The sequence below is a fragment of the Copidosoma floridanum genome, unplaced genomic scaffold (genome assembly GCF_036245765.1).
Source record: "Copidosoma floridanum isolate Cflo_tuat_1 unplaced genomic scaffold, Cflo_Japanese_pri ptg000006l, whole genome shotgun sequence".
NCBI classification, from domain to species: domain Eukaryota; kingdom Metazoa; phylum Arthropoda; class Insecta; order Hymenoptera; family Encyrtidae; genus Copidosoma; species Copidosoma floridanum.
The window spans coordinates 25,023,557-25,037,199 of NW_028321883.1; the positions used below are offsets into that span (position 1 = coordinate 25,023,557).

The 13,643-nt window shown below is 47.4% G+C and overlaps 1 protein-coding gene across 1 annotated transcript; it reads right to left on the reverse strand.

Annotated features, from left to right (window-relative positions):
- Positions 1-8,976: 8,976 nt before the first annotated feature.
- On the reverse strand, positions 8,977-11,537 carry LOC106640837 (heparan-alpha-glucosaminide N-acetyltransferase). The gene is made up of 11 exons (XM_014354997.2): positions 11,415-11,537; positions 11,182-11,315; positions 10,975-11,093; positions 10,706-10,907; positions 10,352-10,556; positions 10,108-10,275; positions 9,922-10,034; positions 9,673-9,842; positions 9,428-9,602; positions 9,218-9,330; positions 8,977-9,158 (listed from the first exon to the last, which is right to left on the reverse strand). Exons 1-11 carry the CDS (start codon positions 11,535-11,537, stop codon positions 8,977-8,979), a joined length of 1,704 nt encoding a protein of 567 aa, XP_014210483.2.
- Between the last annotated feature and the right edge of the window lie 2,106 nt (positions 11,538-13,643).

Sequence of the window (13,643 nt, forward strand, 5' to 3'; positions counted from 1 at the left end):
TCTCATTCTTCCTCTCCGTGACGTATACACAATGTAAGAGAGAGAGAGAGAGAGAGAAAGGTGTGCGTGGGGGGTAACCAGAGATAGCAGGAGGAAGAGGTACACGGGTAAGCAGCAAGCTCTACTAAACGAGGACACCCACGCATATACCTTACATATACACGCGCGCGTATTAGGTGAGCAAAGTAATATAGTAGCGCGTGCCTCACCGCACATGTATATATATGAGGGGAGCACTAGGGAAAGAGAGAGGGAGAGTAATCAGATTTTGCCGTAAGATTTCGGCAAACATGTCGCTGCGTTTGCCAAACACTCGACCCTCACCGCCATCTCTCCCTCCCTCCCTCCTTCTATTTCTCACAACTCAGCGATTTCCCATTTTGTAATATACACACGCGTACACATTTTACATTTATATTAGGTACCTGCGTGTAAATTCATTCGCAAAACCGTTACACGAGAGTTGATGCAAGTAAATGAAAAACAAAACAAAAACAAAAAAATCATCTCAAGCACAAGTATAAGATATATATACAAATATATGGACTCGCTTTCAATTGACGGATGATTCTGTAAATAATAAAAAATAATCCATTGTCATTGCTCGTACGAGGGGTGTAAAAACTCATGCGTGTGCATACAATAGCCAATAGATCGGTTTGGTGGTGGCATCAGGGCTCGTTATATCCAAATGAATTGGCGCCTCCATAACGGCGGGCACACGTGTACACACGTAGGTATATACCTATACAACGTAAGTAAAGGGTGTATATACGTATACATACGTGTAGTTTCCATCGGCTCTTGTAGCTCTGATTTAATGAGCACTGCTTCCGCTGCCGGCTGCAGCCAAGCATTTAAGCTCGATATCTACATCTGTGTACCTACGTTACACACGTGTACAGCCCACAGGCGCACCATGCACTCACACACATAGGCCGCTATCGTCCTGGGGGCTTTTCTTGCCCTCCTCCCCTGCCAGCCCATGAGTACCTATATATGGTGCCACCCCTCCCCCGAGCGAGCACTAATAGCCAAAGCTCGGAGAGCCGTGTCGCGATAATCGAGAGGATCTTCGAGGAGGGGCCGATAAATAATTTAGCCGAGAGCCAGACCGGCTTCTCTGCTCTTGACGTAGGTATATATGTATGTATTTATGTAGGTGTCCTTCGAGCAAAGCATCCAACCAATCGAACGAGTCAAGGGGGCCCCTCTGGCTCACGGCTTATATGTATATTAGGGAAGGACCATGATATATATATATGTATATAGCTGAGCACGGCTAACTGTCGATGTATATGTATATATGTACCTATACGCTTGCGTGTGTCTCCACGCTGTCCGTCCGGCTTCTGTGTGCCTACCGCGGTACTTTTGTCAGAATTATGCATGACGAACAAAGAGAGATGGAGAGAGAGTCCCAATGTCAAAAGTTAGTACAACCCACATGTTGACATCTCGGATTTTTTGGCAATAAAATCACAAGTACAACGTACAAGATTATCGTATGCTACTACTCTTTTACAACATTATGCACTCGTAATTCCAAATTAATCTTAATTACAAACTCCCACGCGTTTTTCTCTCGTTTACCGATTCATCAATTCGCCGGATGATCGGTTGATGGAGGTATTATACATACATGTTATTTTCGGGTTGCCTCCCAGATGTATCGCATATACATTGGGGGTATATTTTTACAGACCCGATAGATGCATGTGGAAGACACACCGAGTGCATCACTTTAAGGGGTAGTAATCCTTATAGGTGTAAAAAGGATCCGTTGAAATGCTACGTGGTACTCGAAATCGGAACGTTCACGCAAGGGACGAAAAAAATACCGGAGAGGGAGCACGTATATGCAGGGTGTACGTACGGACCGAAAAGATATGCACGTATGTGTATATGGACAAATAGAGAGAGAGAGAGGGGGGGGGGACAATATGCACCGAATGCTCGGATCGATTAATCACGTCATCAATAATGCAGAAACGGCAACGGTGGTGGTGGGTCGGAGGCGCCGGCCCGCGTATGCATACACGGCATTAGCCGGCAGAGAGAGAGAGAGAGCTTGTTTAATCTTTCGAGCGCCGGGCGCGCTGTTGTATATACCTACTTACACCCTCGGCTCTATTCTCCAGCTTCCCGCCAAACCACCCCCACACCCTGGCCATTCCACTACTCCCCCTGTAGTTTGAAAGCCGCACCACTGTACGTGTGTATATACTTTACCTTGGTCTTTGTATATCTACATGTGCCTATATACGGTAGGCCCACCGGTTCTTTATGTTTCAATTGTACAAGGGGCAAAAAATCCGTGCGGAGCCAGACCTCCCCCATTGAGCTACGGAGCTAAAAAACGAGCCTATACACGTCTCGCGGGAGGGATGCCGAAAACCACCCTAATGGATTATAGGCTCTTGCGGCACTTTTTTCAACTTTGCCCCCGTATTGTTTTACTCTGCGTTGAGCTTATACTAATTGTTATTTTTTTATAGCAAATGGGTGTATCGTTCGCCTCTCTATTCGAATACGTATATATATATATATGATATTTCACTCGTAACTTTTTGCGAGTAAAATCCAAAGTGACTTGACGCACGACTCTCGGGTGTTGCTTTTTTTTTTTTTCGATCTACTGCACCATGCGAGTAGCAGCTGCCGGTGTATTATATGTGTATGCACCGGGTCGTACATGCATATGCCACGGGAAAAGGGCTCGAGATAGGGGAGGAGGGAGTCCGGGTGTATAGGTAAAAAGCTGAGGTCGTTAATCTTGGTAGAGTAGGTAGGAAGGATGGTTATAGTATCGGTATAGGATGGCGTGTTATATATATATATATATACACGAACACCCACGCGGCTACAGGGGGAGGGGAGGGTGGGAGATACTATATAGAGGAAAGTTTAAAATTGATCACTCGTGATGCGCGCAAGCGAGCGAGAGGAGATATTTTGAAAGTTCCTTCGACTCGGAGCTATATAATCCGCTGTTGGCTCGACTCTCTCTCTCTCCCGCCTTGAGTGGAGAGCATCATCCCGAAGGTGTATACGTACAAGGGGGAGGGATGCTAATGCTGCTACTCTCTCTCTCTGTTGGCGCGAGGGATTATAGGAGTAGCGCATTACTGGCTCGCGTCTCGCTGTTGCAGGTCACGCAGGAAGAGGAGGAGGCAAGAAGCGCAAGGTGGTCCACACGGCGTGTTATATATTTATTGGATAGAACGGAGATTTACTGGGGTGCGCGAGACCACCGATACCTCGGCGACGCTATACCATCCACCCTCCCTCTCTCTTTCGCGTGTACAACGTACCACTTCTCGCGCTCTACCTGCACTCTCGATAAAATCAACTAATGGACTAATTACTCGATCGCTCTCTCTCCCGCTCCGCGAAGCTCCTATACTTATTGTATTTCCATTAGACATCAGCCTCCCCCCCCCCCGTTTATTATCATCACCGATGACCAACATTTGCACCCCTTCGCTTTTTCTTTTTTTTTTTTTGCTGCTACTCGTATACCGATTATGATTGATGATCCAGGGCTGTATGGTGATGTGGTGATGCGCAGTAACGCGGAGTATACAGCAATTTGCACGATCGGCGGAGGATTGGGTTATTGGTGTGTGACCTCGGTATTACTTGGATCTAAGGTCCGAAGGTATGCGCAACGAATGTAACATTTGCTGGTAAATACATGGGTGTTTAATAAACCATAAGAGGGGGGGGGGGTTGTGGGAGAAATAAATGAAAGGTGAAAAATGAAAGAAGCCCCGTGCGTGCCTCTTCCGAAGAGAAAGAGAAAAGGGTGGGTTGGGGGGGGGTGAAAAAAAAGAAAAAAAGTTACCGAGGAAGCTCGAAAAGCAGAGCGAGGAAAGACTCTGTTTATGTTTTAGAAATAAAATAAAAGATTGACGGCGGATACGCGGAGAGCGCGGCCGAGCCGAGGGAAACTTGTCTGCGAAGGAAGGAAAAAAAAAAAATAAAATAAAAGAGAGTAAGCGAATAGCAAATGGAAGAGCGCGGCCGAGGGGATGGGGAGGAGGGCTGTACCGAGAATTCAATGGAAGAATATTGGAAGTTTCAGATGAAGCTATACACCCGAGCGCTGGCTGGCTGCTTTATATACCCTCTTTCTTGGGCATACCTGTATATGTATAATATGTATACAAACGCAGAAACTTCCCGGACAAGGTGTGTGTGTAGCACGCAGGTATATAGGCCCCTTTTGATTTTTTTTCGTCTATGATTAGACGAGGGGCCGAACGCATAATTCATCAAACCCGTTGGGCCCCTCGGCATATACACGTAATCCTTGTCAAACGAATGGCAAAGGAGGAGGAGGGTGAGTAATTATATTCTACAGCTACACAAAGTTTGGCAAAGAGTTGGTTATATAATATATACACGTATGGGCTTGTGCGTAGGTTGACACTGTCGGTGCCCCAACTGCTGCAAACTAATAATGAAATTCATGTGCACGCGCTGCAGGAATATAATACCACCACCACTACTATTACTGCACGCGTGTCTATACGTGCACAAAGTATATGGGAAGTTGGCTTGATCATCGCACGTGCGCGGCTGTTGATCAGCTGCTTATGTAGAACGCGGAGGGAATGATGTACCCCACCCACTCCCAACCCCTACCCTATATAGGTACTCACGATGATGCTGATGGGCCATTTTAGCCAATCCGAATAACAGCGAGCTCCTCCGAATCTATCCTCCAAACTTTGACTTTTGCTGAACCGAGTGATAACTTTGACCCTATCCGAGAGTTCTCCAACAACTGCGGACGCAACGTGCACACACGAGTGCACAGAAGAGATATACATGGATTTTCAATACCAGCTCGTCTCGTTCCTCTCGTATTTACAAGCTGTCCGATCGACTGTCTCTCGTTGAACAAGAAGCTCTTGGGCAATATTTTTTTTTTTTTTTTTTTTTTCAATAAGTATACATACAGATAAATGAGGCGTGTATATAAAACAGGGGGTAAACAAGATGGTGTGAAGAAAAAAAAGGGAGGGAGGGTAACGCAGTTTGTCTGTGTACGTAAAGTTAATACCAGTAGTAAATCAGGTAAAATGTGTATACACGCAAACGTGTAGCGATGTTATATATAGGTGCAGCGGCGGGTCTACATCGGAGAAGCGCGGGGCTGATAACTTTTCCGTCTGCTTAAAAAGGGCAGCGGGTAAAGCGAGCGCGAGAACGGCTGAGCGACGAGGAGAGTAATCGAAAGGCATTACTCTCGGGAAATATACTTTTGCCCGGCTCCCCTTGGAGATAGAGAGAGGGGAGGGGGCTACCTATACCAAACCGGTATGTATATATATACATATGGCTGGGGGTAGGTAGAGTATTGCATCGCCGTGTCGAGCCGTTCGGGAAAGTGAGGGAATCACGTCGACAAGAGAAGAGCGGCTACATTCATTACCGGCCCTCGAGGCTATACGGATCAATCTCATTTTCTTTTCATCTTAGCTGCTACCCGTATATATATATATATACATGCGTATATACTTACTTACGTATAAAGTATGCGCTTTGCCGTTTTTGTGCCATTTCCTTATTCCATCCTCCCCCCCCCCCCACTCTCTTTTGCGCACATAATATAGAGAAGAAGAAAAAAGAGGAAAAGTGTTTTATTTCTGTTTTTAAGGACATTCCTCCGTTGAACCGATAAAGCACCGATTTTCCCGTTCGACGGCACACCACTCGAAAACTCCGCACCTCCTCCGCTTACTGTGAGACACGTATGTATAGGTACGAAGCAACGAAAGAGCTGTAATAAAATACAAAAACAACGGACAAAAAGTGGCTCTCTCTCTCTGCGCGTCAGGGTATACGATTTTTCACTTAGGCGCGACTTTACCCCCCAAAGGGATCTTTGGATCCATAAACTTTCCGAGATCTTCGGCCCTGATATCTCTCATATATACCGTCTCTTACGTGTCGGTTCTTCGGCACTTACGCGCTCACTGCAGATAAGAAATTTTCCCGAGCCCCGATCTTGCCTCGAAAGAATACATTTTAACCCAACTCCCACACACGCGGTAGGGGTATAAAAATCGCAAAGTCCTCTTATCTCGGAGAGCCGCGCGATGGAGCCAAAGCTCCCTCCGCGCGTCCCATAAGCTCCATAAAACAAAGTTGCGCGCCATACCCGATACACACACACACCCACGAGCCATCGATGCGCCAGTGCTTTTCTCTCCCCCCGGTGGGCGAGAGCCGGTCGCACACCGATATGTCGGCGAATCAACTTCCAGACGTGCCTCCGTCATAGGCAATGGGTGCTTTACCCCCGCGATCTGCATCATCGTACGAGCTTAAGCGGCTGAGGTGAGAAATCGAGCCTTACCAGGTATAGCAAATGGTTAATCAAAACGTATGTGCATATATTATATGCACCCCCATCCCGGGGCTTTTATGCATATATACATCTGTACGGAGAGAGGGGCGATAAAACAAAACGAGAGGAGAAAAATTTATTACGGCGACGTTGCTTCGCGAGGAGCGGGTTGTATATGTACGGGCGCGTGAGAACGCCGGCCCCGAAGGCCCATAAATCCCCGCGGCTGCAGGCCGGCCATTTGAATATGCGCCCTCTTTTTCCCTCCCGCCTGTACACCCTATATACACATACCCGTCCTCTTTGTCGCTTTTACTCCGGAGCTTCCGTATATAGGCCGCTGGAGAAGACGCGACCTACACGGGAATACGGAGGGGGGGTAGGGGTATGTGTGGGAGATGGATGGGCTTTCTGGCCTTAAAGTACACTTACTCCCTCCAAAGGTGCTCTTAGCCCCCGCAGCGTTATAATTAACATGGGATCGTGATGATGATGCCACGGCTGCCCAGATATAAATTACCATTAACGTAATTTACGGGCTCCGAGAGCCGCGGGAGAGCCACGTATATATATATGTATATATGTAATATACGCGTGTAGGTATTACACACCTATCCGATGATGCTCGCACCTGCTGTGCTTCATCGTGCATGTAAATAGACACACGCGTGATGATGTATTTCGCGCGGGGGCTTTGGCAAGCTTTGGCCACGGCGAAATGTCTTACCGTCACTTGGCTGCATCTACTTTTCTTTCTCTTTCCTCGTGTATACGAAAAAGCAAGGGACGAGCGTGTGAGACTGTACGAGTGTACATCACCAATAATGTACGGACTCCTCTTTTGGTGTAGGATTCTGTGATTACAGCGAGCAACGACTATACAGTTGTAGTTGGGAAAGTTGGACGAGCCGCGGCAAGAAGCAATTCGCGGGACCGTGAGAGCAATCGTCGGCAACACACCCACACACGCGGTGCAAGAGTATAAGGTACATATACCATAGACGTTCCGATCAAGAAGGAGGAGGAGAAGGAGCTAGAGTATACACCTATGTACAATGTGATACCGAATAACGCGTAGGTGATGGATTAGCGAGCAGCTCGTTGGGTAAACCTCGTGATGTAAACGCACCGTGGCGGTGTATATGTATACGTTTATTTTATTGAGGCAAAAAAAAAAAAAAAAAAACACAAAAAACACAAAAAACCACACCAGAGATCCTCGTGCTTATTTACCCTCTTCTTCTCTGTCCTATACGAGTCGGTGCCGAGCGACGCGTTGAATTTTCATGGCCCGATCGCCGTAGTTGTCGCCTAGTTCGTTCGCGCGCCTCTCCAGCTGGTGTAACTCGCGCTTCTCTTCTCTCCCTCGGCCGGGGGGCGTACACGCACACACACATGTATATACCTACGGCTACTTATTCGTGAATAATTCATCGGTCCTTCGCTACATAGACGCGCGCCCATATATACACCTTACCGGCAAACTCGACTGTGGCGGTAAGCCCGGACTCTCTCCCTTACTCCTCTCTCGGACGGATGAGCTTACCCCCCTTTGCTGCTCGCTGATACTCGTCGAGTCCGTCATTTGACCACAACGACTTATTATATAAGGACAAACGAATGGGATGGAGTGATTGATAAGTATACGGAGCTTGCTCGAATTTTCTAGTTTCCACTCGAAGCTGCTGAATTACCCCTGGACCGTAACAGCAAAGGGAGTGCAGCCAAAAGGACCGCGTGTTTTTTGCCGGGAAAGGAGCTCGCGTAAGCTTCGGAAAGTAAGTCGTTTGAAAAGCATTTGGAGCCATCACAGGAGCGAGAGAGCGCACAGTGTAGTTGGCGCGAGGAGAACTTTGGCGCAAACTCAAGGGGGGGGGGTCTAAAGTTTAAGTCTCCGCGCGTGTCCCTGCTCGTCTGCGCCGCCTCGTTGCCAACGCGTCGCTGGGAGGCCGAATAATTGGGGTCCTAATTAGCGCGACAGAGAGAGAGAAAGAGGGGCTGGCTTGATATGTTTACGCAAGGGGGTGGCCTCACGGAGACGTTACTTACTCGCGCCAAAGTAGCACCAGTAGCCGAGAGAGAGTTAGGGTTAGCCGGACCGGGTTGAGCCTTTTGTCCGGGGCTTAAGCGATAACTCGATTAAAAAGCAGAACCGAACAACGGCATTTAATTAACGAAAGTGCTCGCCCGAGAGTTTCGCCCCCTACCCCATCTCTCTCAGTGACGGGTACATGTACATATAGATATGTAAAGCTTCGAGCGCACTTTTGAACCTCCTCCTCCTCCTCCTCCTGTTGACGGGCCTCTGTGTATAATATACACGTATACACAACCGCTGCCACAGGGTGTGTACATTTTGGCTCGTTTGCCGGTAAAAAAATATCAGCAGTAATAACAGCCCTTCGTCCCATACTTCTTTTCCTCCTATTGCGTTGTTTTTTCCTCTCAAAGTTTACCTAGACCGAAAACCCTCCCCGACTATACTCTTCAACCATACAACCGTATATATTATATACCAATACACGTATTTGCCTTTATTCCAAAAACCGTTGATTTTTTTTTTTCTTTTTTTACACAACGTATATGTATATATATATGGACGGTGGTTGAAGCACTCAAAGCCTGACGTATATTTTCTTCCGGTGCAGCACGTAAGCCACCAGAGTCCAGAGTCCCACGCACCAGATCGACTCGGTGAGCAGTAGCGCGTGGCTGTTCATGCGCCCGATTTTCCAGTGAAAGGGAAACATCGACCAAAGCACCTGATGGCCCGTGTACATCACGAGGGCGTTCATACCTGTTGGGTAACAAGTGAACATTCTGGTATACATTGTAACTCGTTATGGTTTAACCAACCTGGTATCCTGAAGGGGCCACCTTGCCACGCGCCGGTCACGTCGATCGACAGGTAAAACACCGACAGGAGTCCCAAGTTGAAGCACGTCGTTATCATCACGAACGACAGCGACCTGCACGTACAGTATACGACCACACAAATATGTTGTTGTAGTCCATGTTCCAATATAATTTAAAAAAAAAAAAAAAAAAAAAAAAAAAAAAACGTACCACAGGTTCTTGTTTATGGGAATGGCACCGGTGTAGTGCAACGCCCCGGCGACGAGGCCGTAGACGACAGCCCACGAGAGCCACCTCAACAGCCGACCCTTCCAGGCGCGGTGTGTCTTGAGTATCTGCCCGGCATGCATGCCCAGGAACACTTGGAATATCGACGGTAGACAACCTGCGTGGACATGACAATAATACACAATATATTTATACAGGCAAAGACTTGGGTGATATATAATACGTACCTACGACGCCTTCGGGATCAAAGGCTCCGGATGCGTAAACGCCGCTGGCCGTGGGATGCCGGTAAACGTGTCGCTCGCCCAGTAGGATTCTGTCGAGGTAGCCCGTCGCGCCGCCCGTGCAGTTCCAATATTTGCCGTCCGCGTGGAGTCCCCCGGGGCCAAAGTAGCCACTGGCAAATATTTTTCAAAAATTTTACTCCCTCCCCTTCCAAAATCTCGTTATTATTTTGTAGGTAAGTATATGTATACTTTGGACAATCCGGGACGGGCAGCCGCAGTACAATCAGACAGTGCGCCGCGAGGACGAGGAAAGCTACCACCCACTCGGGCAGCATCACCATCACGTCTGCCAATGATGACCCCTACGGAGCGAAAACAAATGGGTCGATAATCCTTCATGTGTGTATATTTGTCGATCATTATCATTAATCGTACCTTCCATTTGGTCGCGGTGTTTGGCCGGAACGCGAGCGTGTGAACGGTAGCCGCGACCAGGTAGGCGACGCTGAACCTCTGCAAGACGCCAAACACTCGAATGTCCTCCAGTTGGGTGTTGGCCAGTGTGTTGAGCGAGACGCCGATGAAAAACAAGTAAAAACTGCGCTGAGGAGAGTTACGAAAGGTAAAAAAATAAGGTTGAATTTGCGTCTAACAGCGATGGGAGTACATTTATATATACCTTGAGGATAGCCCAGGAAAGTGCGAGCTTTGAAGTCCCGCGGGACAGGGCCGAGGAGGCGGACAGTGGAATGCAAACGCCCATGATCCACATGAAACAGGGAAAGACGAGATCCCCGACGTACAAGCCGTCCCAGGTCGCGTGCTCGAGATGGCGATAGCCCCCGGCCCCGTTGTTTACGAATATCATCAGCAGGATACTCGCGCTGCGCCACACAACCGTTAATATATCGTATAATATCACGTGTTGCAGCCGCAGAGTTGGTTCGTAAATTAATTAAACTCCCCGAAAGCTCATCCAAGGTTTCATTTACGTTATTCCCTCCAATTAAGCTGATTATACGTGTGTATTTACCCTCTCACGGCATCAAGGGAGCGCACTCTTTTATCAGCTGTCCCGTCGGTCGCCTTGCCTCCTCCCCCGTCCGTCTCGTCTTTGTTGTCTCTTCCTTCCGTTCCCCGATGACGAGCAGAGTCCCGTCGTCGCCTCCTCAGGGTCTTCCAAGCCGACAAGCTCCACAGGAGGATTATCACGAGCACCAACGCCATTATCAGCGCTGTGGATCCGTCATATTTTTTGTACAGGTGTGCCAAAACCGCAAGTTATAGCGTTTGAGTACTCACGAGTGTAGGGGTTCCCTGCTTTCTCGAGTACCGTGAAATCGCAGGTCGCGTTTGGGCGCACCGCGAGCTCGTACCTTCCGTACTCGCCGATCTCCGGGCTGATCTGGCAATAGGTGCCACTGCGGAGGAACGGCCAATCGATCGATTAGCTTAGAAAGATCGTTTCAACTATACATATATAGGTGTTGATTTTTGGCGGGTACTAACTTATTGATTGACGCGGATATGTAAGGTTCGCCTTGGGTAGTTTTGACGATTTGCCACGATTGCGATGTCGCGGTGTCGACTTTGGCGTTCACCGACCGCGACAACGGTAAATCGGCGCCTCTGGTGTAAGGGCACTGTGAACGTTGTCACGAAAACATAGAAATTGTTTGTTTAAACTATAATATGTCGTTCGATGACATTTGGTATAAACGTGTGTTTATATATATACGCACTTGGTGGCAGTCGGATGATAAGGTGTACAGCCAGAGATCGGTAACATCGGCGTGATTGGTCAAGCTCACGCAGGCCTCGTCGAGATCGAGCGATTGATAAGTGCACTCTTGGACTAGTTCCATCTTGCGCGTTGCCTTTGTTTCTTTTTTTTTTTTTTTGTTTTTTTGTTTTCGAGGTCACGGCCGAATCGCGAATTTCACTTTTGGGACGTACTTTCACTCATTTGCGCGCACGGCAACGTAACGATGAAATACTGATGAAAATGTTGTTTTATCGATACTTTAATGCACGAACAAACAAGATGATAAACAAAAAAAAAAAAAGAATGTTTTTCGATTCCCCGATTGAATCTGTATACCCAACGATTTCGTACCAAAAAACAAAAACAACAGCAGCAGGTGCGCGCATGTAAATACACACACTCACGAGAAGATCCGATCTAACTGATGACGGCGAGGAGGAAGAAGAGCGCGCGATAAACCGAGTCGTCGTAGCGATGTTACTCCCCACCGTTCGCCGCGTATACACTTTCACCGCGTGTTAAGCATATCAAGTATATAATATAGCGAAGCAACGGCATACATTTGAAAACTGGATATGTATTTATGGATTGATTTGCATGTACGTCAAATGGTGTATATAAATGCGCGCGCGAAATATAAAATCAGGAATATACGTGTAGTTGAAACCTTTGCATGTAGAGGGAAAAAAAAAAGGAGAAAGAAGGAGAAGAAGAAAATGAAATAGCAACAGAAGTAGGTGCATATGCACGAGCTGTATATATATATATTGCACACGCCAGAGAGTGGAACGAAATCAAGAAATGCACTTCTTCTTCTTCTTCTTCTGGGGGCATCGATTTGTTTGCTTTGCAGTGTGTAGGTATATAAGGTATATCTACACCGCGAGAAGTGCGAGCCTTTCTTCCTCCTCCTCCGTCTTGTTTTCCCAACTATATACGCCATCTCTCTCCCGATACTCACTTTGTCCCCGCCTGATCTCTCCGTCTGTCTCGATCCTGCGTACCTATATATATATATATATATGTGCTGCCATCGCTACCCTTTTCTTTTGTCCTTTTACCGTTTCGCGCCTCGATTCTCGAGTGCAATTCAAGCATTCCTGCGGCACCTATGTACAGAGCACCCCCCGAGTTCGACTCTGCTTATACGTATAGGTACACCTACATTGAGTTGTAAAAATAAAAAAATTTTTAAAAATAAAAAGTAGGCGTCGCGTGCGCATTCGCCTACTTTTATCATCTCCCCCCAACAAGCAGCTCTTCTGTACGTATAATATATTGATATCTATACGTATACTCTTTCGAGAGAAGATAAGCCGTATTTAATTGGACACAAGTGGGAAACACGTGAAAGGGGAACTATGTCATCAATTTCATGTACATATGATACGCGATGAATTATCATCGTTCGTCATCATCGTTGCAACGATCAAGTATCAATGTTAACAAGTCATCAGTCTTGTCGCCACATTTAGACGGTATAGTTGATATATTCATAAGCGTTGGTATATAATGTTATACATATAGAGGTACATCTCGCGTATACCTTGTCGGCGTATAACACGTCTCTCGCACTCTTGAGTTGCCCTTACACAAATAGGGATGGATACACGCAGAGAAGTAAGTTACGTCAAATTCTGTATACGTGAGTGCATATGTACAGAGAGGCGCTTCGTACATAACATCCTCGGCTCATCCCACCCCCCGGAGGAATTCCTATTCAATTTAAAGTGACATTCCGTACCCGTACCCCCCCCCCCGTACAACACGCGTAGACAGTCCGACAGCCGGTTGGCCTATAGAGCTGCACACGCAAGCAAAACGCGTCAGCCAACAACACCCCACTCACGCTGTCTCCAATAAATCATAAGCACCTCTGACGACTGCATGTTGTATGATCATTAATATTTTTTATTTTTTCACTCAACTATTGAAAAAACAATGCTTTGTCTTTCTTGCGCATTGCATGCATAACAGACAGTACATATTATGGTTTTGCAATAATTTGTTCCACATAAGGTAACAATCAGTGAATTCACCGACGCAGCCTATGGTACAGCGGCCCGTGGTGGTGGTCCCCGTGTCGGTGTGCCAGCCGATGGCCGTCCCTGCTGGCGTGGTCCTGGTGCTCCCGGCTGTGCGCGTCCTCGGCCTCCTCGGCCACCTGGGACCTGCTCTCGAGCTCCTCGTGCCCCGCGTCGCCGTA

What these genes read in the sequence shown, in the direction of transcription:
- LOC106640837 (XM_014354997.2), bottom strand. Translation starts at nt 11,537, where the DNA reads ATGGAACTAGTCCAAGAGTGCACTTATCAATCGCTCGATCTCGACGAG. An exon ending in AGCAGGGAACCCCTACACTC is followed by an intron (nt 10,908 to 10,974) that starts GTGAGTACTCAA and finishes ACGGATCCACAG; the next exon opens with CGCTGATAATGGCGTTGGTG. An exon ending in CCCGTCCCGGATTGTCCAAA is followed by an intron (nt 9,843 to 9,921) that starts GTATACATATAC and finishes AATATTTGCCAG; the next exon opens with TGGCTACTTTGGCCCCGGGG.